Raw genomic sequence first — 16,281 nt, forward strand, 5'->3', positions numbered from 1 at the left:
TGTTGTTTACTTATTTCAATCTCCCTGCATTTCTAGTCTATGTACTGATTCTCAATGATGCAAAGTACATCTTTTCTTAGAAACTAAATTGTAGGCACCGTCTATTTCTTACCTATAAATGCCAAAGTATTCACTCTTTATTTGGAGAGACTGATTTTTTTTTTTTTTTTTTTTTTTTTGGCAGGGGGGTTGCTTTGGTACTGGAGATTGAATCCAGAGGCATTCTACCTCCAATGCTATTTTAATTTTAAATTGTGAAACAGGGTCTCACTAAGTTGCTTAGGGACCTTGCTAAGTTCCTGTGGCTGGCCTTGAACTTGTGATCCTCCTATCTCAGCTTCCCAAATACTAGGATTACAGGCATGTGCCACCACACCCGGCAACACTGAAGTTTTATATCTGAATGCAAACGTATAAAGCTGTAACCCATTATTGAAACAGCTTGGTTGTTGTATTATAGGAGCTCAGCAGAGAGAAAAAGGTAGATATATTTTGATGGAGTGTAAGGATGCTGTCTGGGTGGGTGGGCTGAAGGCAAGACACCGGGCTTTGCTGTGGGGCTGAGGGTTATGTACAAGCATTTGAGTATGTGAATACTGACAACTTGAAGAAAATGAAGAAGTGGGACTGAGGAAGCAGATGGAAAAATGCTTAAGACATGTTTTATTTACTTCATAATTTTCTTAGGGCTGGTCCTAGATAGGCAGATGTTATTGTAGCCAGGCACTAGGCTCTGTTTATAAACACAGAGCTCCATTTGGCATGAGAAGCATACATCCTGTGAAAGAGATCTATGGGGCTTCTTGAAGATATGGATATCTTAATTTCATGAAAAGGTCCTAAAATTTGCATAGGAAAGTATGACAATGTCGATATACGAAAAAACGCATTTTTTTTTTCTCTTCCTGACACATAAGAAAAATTTCTAAATCAGGACTTGTACCTTTGCTTTTCAAAATAAAATTCCTATTTTAATATTTCATACATAGTCACCCTGATCATGAAGCAATTGACCAATTCCTGGTTGTATGAATATTCCTAAAATTAGCTTGGTTTTTCAGATATGTCTTTACTCCCTTTGCAAGTTAATTAATCACTCCTTTATGATTTTTTTTTTTTTTTTGGTACTGGTGATGGAACCCACGGCATCCTACCTCTGAGCTACACCCCCAGCCCTATTTTTTTTTTCTTTATTTTGAAACAGGGTCTCACTGAGTTGCAAAAGGCCTCACTAAGTAGATGAGGCTGTCCGCAAACCGCGATCCTCCTGTTTCAGCCTCCCAAATGCTGGGATTACAAGCCTGTGTCACCACGCCCAGATCAATTCTTTCACAATTCTTACAGGGCCATTCCAACCCTAAATATTTTTTTACATGAGTTTATAATTTGAGTTTGTTTTCCTAAGGAAAATTTGTAAAAATAAACACTCCCATGAAGTCAGTTAACTTTTTTTTTTGGTTCTGTTCTCCCCCCCACCTTGGGTAGTTGGAAAATGCAACAGAAAATAAAGAGGTGAAATGTGGAATGACCTAGTCTGACAGTCTGACAGCAAATAGAATGGAATCGACATTAATAGGAAAATAAATATAGTTTTAATGCAGTCACTATATTAAGGAGCCTTATCTAAAATTTCATGGAAGAAAATAGAGGAACTACTTTAACATTTTAATCAAATAGAGATTCCAAAATATTTTAGTGTATTTGAAACTTGTTTTCCCACAGATCTGGTGAAGGAAAATATTTTGTATTTTTATAGATTTCTACATTCTCTTGTATCAGAGAACACAAGGGAGAGTTGAATCTTACTATTTAAGGCTCAGGAGATTCAAGTGATTTTTGTTAGAATTGAAAAAATGTCCAACACTTTCTATATTTATTATTTATTTATTTATTTATTTATTTATTTATTTATTTATTTATTTTGGTGATACTGGGGTTCCTAGAAGCCCTTCTACCTCCGGGCTACACTCCCAGACCTATTTTTACATTTTTATTTGGAAATAGGGTCTCCTAAGCCAGCGCGCTCGGCTGGCTTTGAACCCGCGTGATCCTCCTGTCTCTGCCTCCCAAGCACGGGGATTACAAGCGTGCGCCACCACGCCCAGCCTAAATTTATTTTTTAAAGTAAATACACATTAAAAATTAAATTCACCCCGCGCTTGGGAGGCTGAGACAGGAGGATTGCACAGGTTTGAAGCCAGCCTCAGTTACTTAGTGAGGCTCTCAGCAACTTAGCGAGACCCTGTTTCCAAATAAAATATTAAAAAGGTCTGGGAGTATAGCCCGGAGGTAGAAAGCCTCTAGGTTCCACCCCTAGTACCACCAAAAAAAAAAAAAAAAAAAAATTAAATTCAAATTTATCCAATGATCTATCATAAGATGATAAATTATCAGCTAATGTAGCTTTGTCCCTAAAACAGGCAAGTTCTTGAGAACTGTTTTATTATAATTACGTGTGTGTGTGTGTGTGTGTGTGTGTGTGTGTGTGTGTGTGTGTGTGTGTGTTACTGAGGATTGAGCCCAGGGGCATTCTAACCCTGAGATATATCCCCAGCCCTTTTTCTTTTCTTTCTTTTTTTCTTTTTGTTTTGTTTTGTTTTGTTTTGAAAGAGTCTTGCTAAGTTCCCAAGGCTGTTCACAAACTGTGATTCTCTTGTCTAAGTCTCTCAAGTGCTGAGATTATAGATGTGCCCCACCATCTATAAGCTTTGAGAACGGTTTTAAATGTATTTGGATCACGTTTATAAATCAGTTGTGGTCCACAGAGCATTTGAAGCACTGAAAATTTTCATAAGGGCAGAGGACCATTGTTATATCAAATGAACTCTTCTTCCTAAAATGTGATTTTTGTAGTGATTATTAAATCTGCTTCAAACTCAATTATTTGGTTCTTTTCTTATTGCAACCAAGATTTGTAAGAATTAGCTAAGAAGTGGCCTGGGGAAAATATCTTACATGCTTAGCTATCCTATGTCAAGTCAGTACATCATTTAAAAAAAAAAAGAAAAAAAAAAAGGCTGCTTTTGCATGGCACAAGGATGTGTGTATATAGTCCCAGCTACTCCAGAAGCTGAAGAAAGATGATTTCTTGAGCCTTTAGGTTCCAGGCCAGCCTGAGCAACTCAGTAAGAATCTGTCTCATATTAAAAAATGAAATAAATAAATAAATAAATAGCTACTTTCTTCACATCAGTATTAGTATTATGTTTCAGAAAACTCCTAATATAACAAGTTTATTTCAATTTATTTTTATTTTTATTTATTTTTTTAGTCCCGGAGATCAAACCCAGAGCTAGGCAAGTGCCTTACCTCTGGCCCCTATTCCAATCTTCTCGATACTTTATTCACAAATCTTTGTTTTCCAAACTGATGATAGGTTAAAAGCCAATTTTTAAAGAAAGATAAAAAGGAACTGGGTATTAAGACACACAATATAATAAGGGGAAAAAGTATCCAATTAATTGATTTGCTTTTAAATTGCTTATAAAAATAATGTTTATTATTCTTATTTCTCCTACCATTAGTTTTCTTTTTGGAGGGAAGTCTTTAAAATATCAAAATCTTAATGATAAGAATTAGAAAATGTAAATATGAGCATTTTTACTGTAGTATATCAAATAGAAAAGAAAATTGTGGTTTTCATGAACCTTTTTCAAAATAAAGGAGTCAAAATAAGCAAATCTAATACAAGTAAATTCATTTTCCTTATAGTTAATGCATACAGTTTTCTCACTATTCAGTATGGAAATTCTGTTTATTACCTAAAAACTTACCATTTGCAAAACATTGTAGAGAATCAAAGATGAAACAGAGAAAAAAAGGGGCATTAGTGATATTTTGTTCAGGTTGACCTTTCGAAAATAACATCTCTCCACAACAGCATTGCTATACTCCTTTAGAAGTGTATAATTAAGTTCTTGACATGGAACATCTATCTGCTGTAAGGTTCATACCCATTTGTCTGAAATGAGATGTGCCGAGCTCTGCCCTAGAACAGCAAAGCCATCCTTACAGCCAGAGGGCCAAAACGGACATGTAACTTAAAGAGGCCTCTGCATGTTTGGTGGCATTTTCAAAGCAGGCCAATTAGTGATGCCGGGCTCAATTTTGCAGAAATGAACATGAAAAGTTACTCAAGGTCTGTGCTTCTTAGCTTCTATAGATGTCTTTCAGAAAGACATTTATCTTCACTTTTCATATTCTTTCCACTTCAGAAAGTCTTGCCATCAAGGAAGCGTCTGATTGGCAGTCTTACTGTCATCTCCAGGGAGTCATAAGTTTTCTTTACTCCCAACCCTTGCTCCCACTTTCAGACCATCTAGTCTTTCATATATCTTTTGACTGCGGTATCCCAGAGTTCCTACTCAATTCTTTCCTGTTTCAGTCAACAGTTCCAAAGTCCTTACACTGAATGAGCCTCCTCTCATAGTTTCTTGCTGTACCTCTTCATTTCTAGCATTCCTATTTTTTTTTTTTTTTTGGTGGTACTGGGGTTCCTGGAAGCCCTTCTACCTCCGGGCTACACTCCCATACCTATTTTTACATTTTTACTTGGAAACAGGGTCTCCTAAGCCAGCGCGCGTGGCTGGCTTCGAACCTGCGCTATCCTCCTGTCTCTGCCTCCCAAGCGCGGGGATTACAAGCATGCGCCACCACGCCCGACACTAGCATTCCTTTTGAACATTGTCTTTCCTGCAAATGTGTGGTTTACACTGTGGAATTGCTTTTGTGGCATTATTTTGCTCATGAAATTTTCATTCTTGAAACTGTACATGGATTCTAATTCTCTCTCTATTAATTCAAAAATATTTATTAGCCTATATTGCAGAAAACACGAACTACATTATGAACCAAAAGAAAATGAGAATTTTCAAAATCATGTCATTTGCAAGAAGATGGAAAGACCTGGAGAACATTATGTTAAGTGAGTTCAGCCAAGCACAGAAAGAGAAGGGATTTATGTTCTTTCTAATATGCTCAAACTAGGGAGTATTAGGAATACCAGAGGGACTCCAGATAATGGAGGGGAAACCTCAGCAAAGATAGAATGGAAGGATAGGAGAGGAAGAAGGCTGAGGTTGATTAATGGAGGAGCTACATCAAAATTTGTGTAAAAATATAAAGATAGCATAGTTAACGTGGATACTCATTGTTTGGGAGGGAAGGGGTAGGTGGGTACCAAGCATACTCTGAGTGTTTGCCATTTTCAATATGTTCCACATTTAAAAAAAATGTATAAAGCAGAGTTTCTATTTCAATGCGTTTACAATCCAGGGATAGAGATAAAAAAAAAAAAGAAGTAATAGCTGGGTGTGGTGGCACGTGCCTGTAATACCAGTACTTGGGAGGCTGAGACAGGAGGATCAAAAGTTTGAGACCAACCTCAAAAACTTAAGGCTTTCCGCTACCTAGCAAGACCTTGTTTAGGAACAAAAATAAAAAGGGTTAGGGGTGTAGCTTGGAGGTAGAAGGCCCCTGAATTATTCAATCTCAGAAACACACACACACACACACACACACACACACACACACACACAGAGAGAGAGAGAGAGAGAGAGAGAGAGAGAGAGAGAGAAAGAGAGAGAGAGAGAAGAAATAATACAAGTAATGAGTAACCTCTGTAAAATGTTCACTATAATCAATACTTTTATAAAGATATAAAATTAGTAGTACTGTGCTTTTCAGGAAAAAAGATATTCATTTCTCTGTTTTTTGATGATGGACTTCTGAGACCCTTTCCTGAGGGTTTGCATGTTGCCACATTTATCTTCAATGTTAGCTCAACACTGCTCGTGAATGAAACCACCAACAATTCCTTGACCAAAATATAACTATGTCACAAAAGAAAAGACTTCAGTTCCCTCAGAGGTCTGAACATTCATGCCAGACAAGCTTACACAGGAATGAGAGGTGCTTCCTGTGCCTGTGTGGACTTGACCTTCATTCTTAAAATATAAAAAAATTGCAGGGAAAAGCTTGCAGAGTCTCATTTTCAGGCAGTTGACGCTGAATCGTCTCTACTAAAGATGATGCTTCTTCCCCGAGTCTTGATTCCTCCCTTCTTATCTCCCTTTGCACAGCCCCTTCTGAAGTTATGAGCATTCGTGATATCAACTGGGAGTGCAGACATTTTGCTCTCGTTTCTGTACTCTAGATCACCACTTAGCATTTGCACATTTGTTAAAAGTTGCCTGACAGCCTGAGACGTGTGCTTTCCTCTTTCTCTGCTCATCAGCTTGGCTGGGTTTGAATTGCATTTTTTATGAGTGCTGCCGCATGGTGACTCATTCTGGGAGACAAGCTGCGTGGTGAGCGGGCAGCACTAGGCTCAGTATCTTTTCCCCCCAGGATTCATGATGCCTGGTTGGATAATGCTGAAACCGCCAGGTCTGCAAGGCAGCACCAGTTGTTCTGTTCATCTGCTCCTACCATGGAGTCCCAAACTCCCCTGACAGTCAAAGCACGTGCTTCATGTAATGTGGTAAGGAGCAGTGAAGTGTGAGGGAATGACATGCCGGAGCAGAGTCGTGCGCCCCAGTAGCTTGGGGAAAGAGAGAAGTGGTAAGTGCTAGATACTCCCCATCTACTTAGTAACCTCCCACCCGCAAGAACATCACACCCAATGGCAGGCCTCAAGGTGGCATTTGGCATACAGTGGCAAATATTTCTCTTAGACAAATATTAGTAATATTAGCAAAGTATGTATATATGTATACATGTACAAATATGGCAACCTAGCAATATTATCAAAGTTTGTACATATGTATCAGTTTAAAAAACATTATTGTTTGATGATGAATATAATCTCAAATTATGAATACTTTATTTACTCAAAAACTACAATCAAATTTTTTCTCATTTTTTCCTTTTCTCTTTTGTGAGGAGAGAATCTTAGAAATATGACAAAGGACAGATAAAGACCATGCATAATACTGATCAAACAAAGGCAGAGACAGTCTTAAAATTAGTATCAGAAGACTGACTTCCTTTGCTGATTATTTTCACCTTGCTCCCTACAAATTAGAAAGATTTTATGGGCTGTTGATAAGCTTTCTCTAAATAAATTTTTTAAAGTCTCAAAAAATTAAAACACATGAAAAGAAACAATGGCAATACATGACAGCAAATTAGAGAGGAAAATGATAATTAAATTAAATATACACTTAAAAACAACCCACACAGAATAATTGTACAAGTGCATCTGAATTGCTCTTAGCAGAAATCTGATGAAAATTTAAATTCAACAAAATGATTTTTCAAAGTGTCTTTGGACTAAAAAGTCTGATAAAATATTTTTTTTAAGCAATTGTGATGTAGTTTTGTTATTTGGCACCAAGCAAGACAAGAGATAAGACTGATTTCCACATTTCTTGGGAGGCGTTTTCTTCAAGAGCGCACATAAAAGTAAACGTGTATGCAAATTAATCTTAGTTTTTAAATATCAGATTAATTCTATTAGGTAGAGCCTTGCTCTTTACAACTTGAAGAGTTTGTAGGCAATTAAAATTCCAAGGAAAAAATCATACGTCAATTTGTTGAGTCATTGGGTTTAATTGAAACAAGTCTTGAGAAACCAAGTTCTCATATTTTGATGCAGAATTACTAGCTTAAGACAATCTCTTCTTTTTTGGACTATCCCTGAACAGTAAAACCCAATTTTTATAACATAGGCTTCCATATAACTGCATATTTAAACCAAAAGCTTGATTCATAAAACATCAAAATCTCTAGCTGCAATATCTGCTAAACTCCAAATTCACGCCTTACCCAGAGCAATAGGCGCAAGCCTGTATGATAATGTCCATCTAAACTAGCCCTGAATTAGGCGCAGACCCTTCTCTTCACCAATACGACATCCAGAGATTATAAGAGGAGCTAATACCTACAACCTGTTTCCTCAGAGGACAAAGCAAAGGTAACAAACCCAAACCTCACAGAACTGCCTTAAAAAAAAAAATCAACCCTTGTCTTTCTTACTCTTTCTAGCCCCACATGCCTAACCTTCAGAAGGAAAACACTGAAAAGATGCCCATTTTCTGTCCTCATCCAGCGGTGCTGCCAGGCCCAGATGCTCCGCTTCGCAGTGAGGCCGTGGTTTGCTGCAGATCCACCCTTGAATGCTAAATAACTCTGCTCTGCAGGCTAGCTCCTCTCTCTGCAGAGCTCAGGGAAATGGCAGCCAGAGCAATGAGTGGTTGGCATGGCAACAAGAAAAAGGAAATCTGCAACCTCTCGTATTGTTAGGCCAGCTTGCTTATTTGCCTCTGGGGGTGGTGGGGAGGGCTGTAGTCATTTTGCAGGAGAAATGGCTCTGTACCATTTTGTGCTGCAGAAATTAATGTGGTATTATATATAATAGGTCATATTTTAAATGAGATGCTGATTCCTATTAGTAAATCTCTTATCTGTGGAGGGAGGAGAGAATAGCAAAGTAAGAAAAGGCAGTTCAAATTTTCTATGGTTGAAAAAGGGGAAGAGAGAAACTTAAAACATATCTGTTTTTTGCACATGAAAGGTGCTAAATGTTCCTGCCATCATGTGTTTTCAGACTTCAGTTTATAGTTGCAGCAACAGTAACTTTTATATCTGAGTCTGTGCATCACCGGGCTGCTTGTGTTATATAGATGCTAAGGAGCAGGGCCAGGCTACAGGAGACCAAGTCCTTTGGTCAGCTTTGAAAGATGACAGCCATTGCCTCTTGGGCAGGAAGCAGAGCAGGGATGCTGGAAGAACAACTAGATGCTAGGATTTGGGGGAGGGGGCATAGACTGAAGAAATGCCCTTCAGTCTTTTTTTACCCAAGGAGATAGATCACTGGCCCTGGCTTTTGATGATCACGAAGCCAGTTTATACTCTGACTAGTATTTCTTACTTAGTGTACAAAGCATTTTTCCCTAAAGTAGTCAAAATCACCGAAGCCCCATTTGAAATACCTCAGTGTTTCAGTTAACATCTTAGAGATGCCTCTTTCCTTTTTCTCATTCAGGGTAAAAACTGGGAATGAAGTTATGATGTAATATCGTGCTTCAAGCTACATAAATATGAGATTCCCCACAGCAGAGCCATTTCTCTTCTTTCCTTGTGGCAGGTTAACAGCTGCAACCAGTGGTGCTTTTCCAAACCTGGCCTTGTGGGACATTGGAAAGGGTGCTGGTCTACAAAGGGAGAGGCCTGGATTCTGGTCCTTGTCATGAGATCCTGCCGGGGTGACTAAACCAGTAAAGGGAAGACTGGGAAAGGTCATCTTATGGGTGCTGGTTTTTTCCCCTTTTCTATTATCTATAACTATGATAGAGAATTTCAGATTCCATTAGTGTGTGCTTGCTAATGAGGAACGAATCTTGGTATTTACATAATTAATCCCGAGAGTGAGAAATAAGCAAATTAATTCTCATCTAAAAGAGTCCTGAAAACTTTCACAACCACAACACCTTTAGACAGTCAAGTAAATTACCCACTGTAGGGAAACCCCACACTATTTTTTTAGGGGTCAGAACATTCAGAAGAAAGAGTTGCCCCGGATTCCTGACACTTGGGTTCACAATGCATCTCCCTCACTTTCTTCCTGAGCAACCCTGGGAAAATCACTTAAAAATTCTGTACCTTATGCCTCTTGCTTAAAAATTAAGATACTAATGACAGATACCAATGTCTATAGATGTTCAAGTCCCTTATATAAAATGGCATAATATTTGCATGTAACCTATGCACTACTTCTCATACAGTTTAAATAACATTTAGATTACATTTAATAGTTATAAAATATAAATGCTCTTGTTATACTATACTGTATAGGGAATGAAAAGTTGGTGTAAGTACTTACAGGTTTTTCAAATACTTTTGACCCACAGTTTTGTGGTTTTTTTTCTTCTTTTTTGTGGTACTGGGGATAGAACCCAGAGGCATTCTACCTCGAAGCTACACCCGTAGCCCTATTTTTTATTCTTTATTTTGAAACAGGGTCTCACTGAGTTGCAAAGGGCCTCACTAAGTAGCTGAGGCTGTCCATGAACCGCGATCCTCCTGTCTCAGCCTCCCAAATGCTGAGATTAGAAGTGTGTGCTACCACGCCCAGCTTCCACAGTTGGTTTTATCTGCACATGTGGAACCCACCGATATGGAGACCTGATTGTATTTCCACAATAGTTCTTTCAGAAATCCTGCTATAAGCATCCATCTATAGATAGATGGAAAGTATCTGTGAAATGAGAGAATTTTCCAGAGCAAGGCGAGAAACTCAGAACTGCAACTTTGTTTGCAATCCTGATTTTTTTTGATCAGAAAACACTATATTCAAAATGATCCTATAAACAGGTATAGTAAGGACAGGATTTGATATATAGATAATAGGACACTGAATAAAGTGAAAACTGGGCCTACTGCCAAGTCATGTGCATGAGTTCAAAAATGAATTGCTGTTCCATGTCCTTAAAATGTCATTCCAAAGGTTGCTTTCTTATCTTCCACTTTCTAAAATGTATCCCAGTTAAAATTCTTATAGATTTTATTAATCCGCTCTGCCCTTTTACAAGTCACACCATGTTATTTTGATATGAATTTTCATATGAGTTTGGGCCCTGTTCCTGGGTGAGAAACATAAAGATAAGGCACCTATTTCTCACTCGTAGAAGAAGGAACCAAGTGCCTTCCTCTTGCATTCTTTAACAAAGTGGAAAAGACAGGAAGGGATTATTATGAGCTATTACTCTTATTACTCATGCTTTGGAAAACAATTTTAAAATGATACTTGGGAGCTGTAAGTAGCTAGATTCTTAATTGTTTCTCGTTTCTCTCTTCACGGTTTTGTGGCATGGTTTTGTGGCATGGCTTTGTGGCTTTTGAAAAGGGACACTTGGGGGGGTGTGGCTCAGTAGTGTAGCATTTGATTAGCATGAGTAAGGGCCTGGGTCCCATTCCCAGCACTGCCAAGGGGAAAAGATAACAAACGAAAAACTTAAGAATAAGAAAATCATAGAGTACCAAAAAATTCTGTGGACTAGCTTTAAATGGTATGGAATGGAAAAAAATCTAGAAGAAAAGTTGTAAAGAAATACAGTTCAAATGATTACTGCCTTCCAACATTGCCTGGTTGATCACCCCTTGATCTCAGTGCTTAAAGATGAGCCAGCCATAGACTCATCTTCAAAAATTCTTATGGCCCCAAAGGAAAACGTTCAGGGAAGACTGGTATGGTGGGTACGCCTGTAGTCTCAGTGCTTGGGAAGCTAAGACAGGAGGAATGTAGGTTTGAAGCCTGCCTGAGCAATTTAGTCAGACTCTCAGCAAACCAGTGAAACCCAGTCTCAAAATAAAGAAATAAAAAAAAAAAGGGGGGGCTGGGGCTGTAACTCGGAGGTAGAATGCCCCTTGGTTCAATCCCTAGTACAAAAACCACGCTTGTAATCCCAAACTTGTATTACTTGGGAGGTTGAAACAGGAGGATCGCAGGTTCTTGGTCAGCCACAGCTACTTAGTGAGGCCCTCTGCAACTTAGTGAAAGACTGTTTCAAAATAAAGAATAAAAAATAGGGCTGGGGGTGTAGCTTGTAGGTAGAATGTCCCCGGGGTTCAATCCCCAGTACTACAAAAAGAGAAAAGAGTTTGGAGAGAAATTTAGTTGCACATTCACTCATCAACACGGTCATATTCTTTGTAAGCTTGAGGAAAGATATTGTGTATGTTCCTTTTCCTACAGCATTCCACACATGCATATTTTATGGTATCAATACTTGGCCTGTTAATTTTGGAGAGAAGTTAGCTTAAAATCACACCACAGTTTGAAAACATCATTCTGGTAGCCCATAGCAGTCAATATATCTAGACAAAGGTAGTAAATAGCATACACACATATCTGTCTGTCTGTCTGTCTATCTATCTATGTATCTATCTATCTATGCTACTATTGTTGATTAGTCTCCCAAAGTTAATATAAACTGTACTTGATACATGTTGAGCCAACTTCAAAATTAATTCTGGATGCTCCTGAAACCATTACTTAAAAGAAACATTGCTTAGTTTCTTTTTAATTTATAATATTTTCTCAAAGAAGCTGGCAGGGACCCAGTGACCTGGCAAATACTATATGTATTAATATACATTAATATATTATAGATAATACAATGTGCATATTGTATTTACTATATATATTAATATATGGTAAATATAGATAACACAATATACATATTATATTTTCCAGATCACTGTGTGTGTGTGTGTATGTGTTTATTTTTGATACTCTTAAATACTTCAGTAAGATCAATGAACAAGTCAAATAGTAAATGAGATTGGCTCTCTACCTTGAGACCAAACACAGCATGCACAGAGATTTTTCCTAGAGTGCATTACACACTGCTAGAGGTGTCAGTGGGACTTGGCTCATGAGCATTCCAGGGATAAAGCTAGACTGATGATATCCTATTACTCGGGAAGAAGCTTTCTTCTTTTCTGGATGCATTTATTCACTCATTCCCTTGCTTGATACACCTTGGGTGAGGGCTGCAGGTGTAATGTCAGGTGCATTAGCACAGGGTGATGAGAACACCCTGACCTGTTAGCTCTTTCTTTTCTTCCTCTCAACTATTATTCTCTGATATGTCTTCATCCACAGACCATAATTCCTTCAAATTCCTCTTAGTGCTCCTGACAGCCAAGTTTCACCCTCAGCAATGTAGAAAAAGATTCTATGATCATGTGTCTACCTGTTGACTTCATGGATACCACTACCGCCACCATCAAGAATGGTAATTAAAGCCACTGCTTCTTCATTCATTTTATATACTTTACAATGTAATCCTCATTGTAACCATGAAAGGTGAAAATATTTTTGTTTTATCTTACTAACAAGGTGTGTTGTATGCCTCTTTTGAGTACTGCATAGCTTCTCAATTCCTTGGATCAGAACATGAATTTCTGCAGGGTACTTGCTTTTGATTAGAGCAACTGCTGAAATCCAACTTTGCAAAGATATGTTATCTTCCAAAAGACTACAGTGTGGCAAAATACTGAAACTGTGAACCATTTCGGGCTAGTAGTTCAGGCAGCGCTTGACCGAAGCTGAGCATCTCAGTGCTTCTCTTGGATACTTAAAATGCCTTGCTACACCCTGTGAAGTCGTTTGGCACCCCAAGTCACATCTGCACACAATTTAGGAACTTGGGCCATAAATAGAAACCACCCCTCTTCAACTTTGCCTTTATATACTTCTCATTTGGCCCTCAACACACTGTGCTTTGCTTCCAAACTGATTGCACGCACAGGTCTCATGTGCTAGAAGAGCATCTGATCTATTAAATTTTTTTTTTTTTTTTTGGTTTTGCACACACCCTGGTACCGAAGCTAATTTGACACCTCACATATAGAAAATGCTCAACAGTACTTTGTTGAATTGGTGTACTTTTAAAGATTACATCATATACTATGTAATTTATCCTGTCATTTGAAATGCAGCCTAAGAAAGATTTAAATATATATGTTGTGTATGTGTGTGTTGTGCTGTTTGTGTGTTGTGTGTATATGTGTGTTGAAATCAAACTCAGGACCTTGTGCATACTAAGAACACACTCTACCACTGCACTACATTGCTTTGTTTTTAAGTATGCATTTTTTTGAAGGGAGTGTACATTCAATAAATGTTCCAAACTAGTTGACATAGTATAGAAAACTAATTTTCGGGTAAGGAAAGGATGATTTTAAAGGTTGACATAGCCTTTCATACTATTTGTAGTTTCCTCACTTTTGGGGGTAGAAAATGCTGTCTGCAAGTTACTGAATTCAAATACATTAAAATATAAATTACAGAAAAAAGAAAAATGATGATGAAAATTACTATAGCACAGGCTGATATTTCTGTGCGCCATTAATGCTATATAGTGGCCAGGCCATTAATTATGATACCATCACTGGTAGAGTACAAGGGACTGCTGGCAGAAATCATACTCTGAGAAGAGGTAGTTAAGAGTAAATAAAATTATGTTCTCTTTCAATCATCTGCATGTTATTTCTAAAAAGCCAAGATAGTACAAAATGATTTGTATAGAGATAAATATGTATAACATAATCTGAACATATTATATAGAAAGAAAACATTATATATCCATATATATGTATATGGACATGGTTTTCTTTTTCTCTTCTTTTGAAGGATGGGAAGATATATTTTACATTTCTTTCTGCCCCCCCCCAAGTAAATGTTCCTAGTCAATCCATTGAATTTGGATCTAATGCCATTTAATAGAGTCAAATAAGGAACTGAAGTTTTCTTTCAATTAGTTAAAGTGCTGACAATTTTTAGCAACTATACATACACTGAGCCATTTTTTAATAAAAATTAAAAAATAAAAAAATTTAAATAAATTTTAAAAAATAAAAATTAAAAATAAAAAGTGATAAAAATTAAACAAGGAGATATGATTAAGAATACAACTAATTAGAGGAAAAAGCCAGGTTAGCTGTGCCATGACTTTTCTCTTCTTTTGGTGTCTATTTTTCTTTAACTGGTTTGAATTTCAGCCCTAGTAGTCCTGAAAGAAGATCAGTACTGTAATTCTCTTTCAGACAAAAACTGACTAAAAGCACAAAACAGGTACTGGGGGCAGAGATCCCTTGGTTACCTGCTGTTTCTTTGTCAGCTGAGGTCAGCTCTCCATTGATCCCATTCTCTTTGGCATCTGAATAGGTGTCCTGTGACCCATGCTCTCCAAAGGCGCCCTCTTCATCCTCTCTGTATGGGAATCCATTGGCGCTTCGGACAAGTCCTGCCCCTGCCCCGCCTTGGTCCTTAATCTCTGGTGGGTGTGGATGTGCAGATGCCTCTGTTAGCTGAGCTGAGGTCCAGTGAGGTGCCTTGGCTTCATCTTTTCGTTCATCTGCCATTCTTCAAAGCTCTGTGACTCCTCCTGCAATTGGAAGAGGAAAGATAGTAGCCATTATTTTGGGGAAATATTCTGATCTGATAATAGTGGTATCAAGATAAAAAATTGGTAGCAAATTCAGTGTTGTTTTGTTTTTTAGTCAAAAAGACATGTTAAACAACCCTCTTTTAATAGCAAGAACTAGCCATTATTGATAATTACCTTTTTTTGGTACTGGGGGTGGAACCTAGGGGCATTCTACCTTCAAGCTAAACCCCTAGCCCTATTTTGTATTCTTTATTTTGAAACAGGGTCTCACTGAGTTGCAAAGGGTCTCACTAAGTAGTAGTTGAGGCTGTCTTCAAACCATGATCCTCCAGTCTCAGCCTCCCAAATGTTGGAATTACAAGTATGGTGTGCCATCACGCCCAGCTCTTGATACCTACTTTTAACAAATCATTTCTGAAATATTTTTCTTTTAATCTAAGGTCACTGCTGTTTATATATAGTACTTTAATAAGCCAATGTTTGACATTTAAGAACACGTCTTAACTTTCATTGACATATAGTCATGAAGATTGACTGTAGGGAGAGTCAAGAAACCTTTCAGCATGGGAAATTCTGCAGTATGAGAAAACTAGGTAGGAAATATGAAAAGAAGAATGGTAAAGGGGAAATGAAAGGGGAAATATTAGTTTATCGAAAATTACTCTAAGACTCTCTTAAAAACACAGCTTTCAGTAAACCCAGAAAAGACAACGGCTAACATTTCAGTCTTAAAAGTGTTCAGTTCAAGCCAGTGGTGGATATAATTTTCTGAATACTGTGAATTAAAAGACTTGACTTAATTTTTTAACAATCTTACCTCAATCTTATCAATAAATTAAAAGGGAATGACATTTTTACATATATAACTTAGATTATTTCTTAGAATTTGTTTCTTTTTATTCTTTTATTGATGCATTTGTATTAATATGAATCTTAATCTGGGCATGACAGTGCATGCCCATAATCCCAGTATTTGGGAGGCCAACACTGTAGAATCACAGGTTTGAGATTAGCTTCAGCAATTTAGTAAGACTCAGCAACCTAGCAGGATTCTGTTTCAAAACAAAGAGTAAAAAAAAAAAAAAAGAGCCAGGGGTGTAGTCTGGAGGTCAAATACCCTAGGTTTCAATCCCTACTACCAAAAAAGAAAGAATAAAACATAGTATTAGTCCTATATCCTACATCATTATTTCACAGCTAAGTCAAATAGGATCTTAAAAAGTTAAATTACTGACATCTATTAGTAAGCTGTAAATTATAGCAAAGTACAAAGTAGCTGTGGAGGAGGTGTTCTATAAATGTTAAGTGAATGGCAGATATTGCATGACCTTCTCTTATACGTGCATGCTACTAAGTTTAGAGATGTAGCTGATGGCGGGTGATT

At 37.6% G+C, this 16,281-nt stretch overlaps 1 protein-coding gene across 29 annotated transcripts in view; it reads right to left on the bottom strand.

Annotated features, from left to right (window-relative positions):
* The window catches only part of MAP2 (microtubule associated protein 2), a gene marked incomplete at both ends in the record, with an annotated part of 81,346 nt that extends 66,475 nt beyond the window's left edge, over nt 1–14,871 (bottom strand). For all 29 annotated transcript variants that reach the window (XM_080689880.1, XM_080689879.1, XM_080689867.1 and 26 more), the window contains one exon: nt 14,610–14,871. In XM_080689880.1, coding sequence (XP_080546006.1) covers nt 14,610–14,871 — 262 coding nt within the window. The remainder of the gene's footprint in view (nt 1–14,609) is intronic.
* Between the last annotated feature and the right edge of the window lie 1,410 nt (nt 14,872–16,281).

The sequence above is a fragment of the Muscardinus avellanarius genome (genome assembly GCF_963383645.1).
Source record: "Muscardinus avellanarius genome assembly, chromosome: 2".
NCBI lineage: Eukaryota > Metazoa > Chordata > Mammalia > Rodentia > Gliridae > Muscardinus > Muscardinus avellanarius.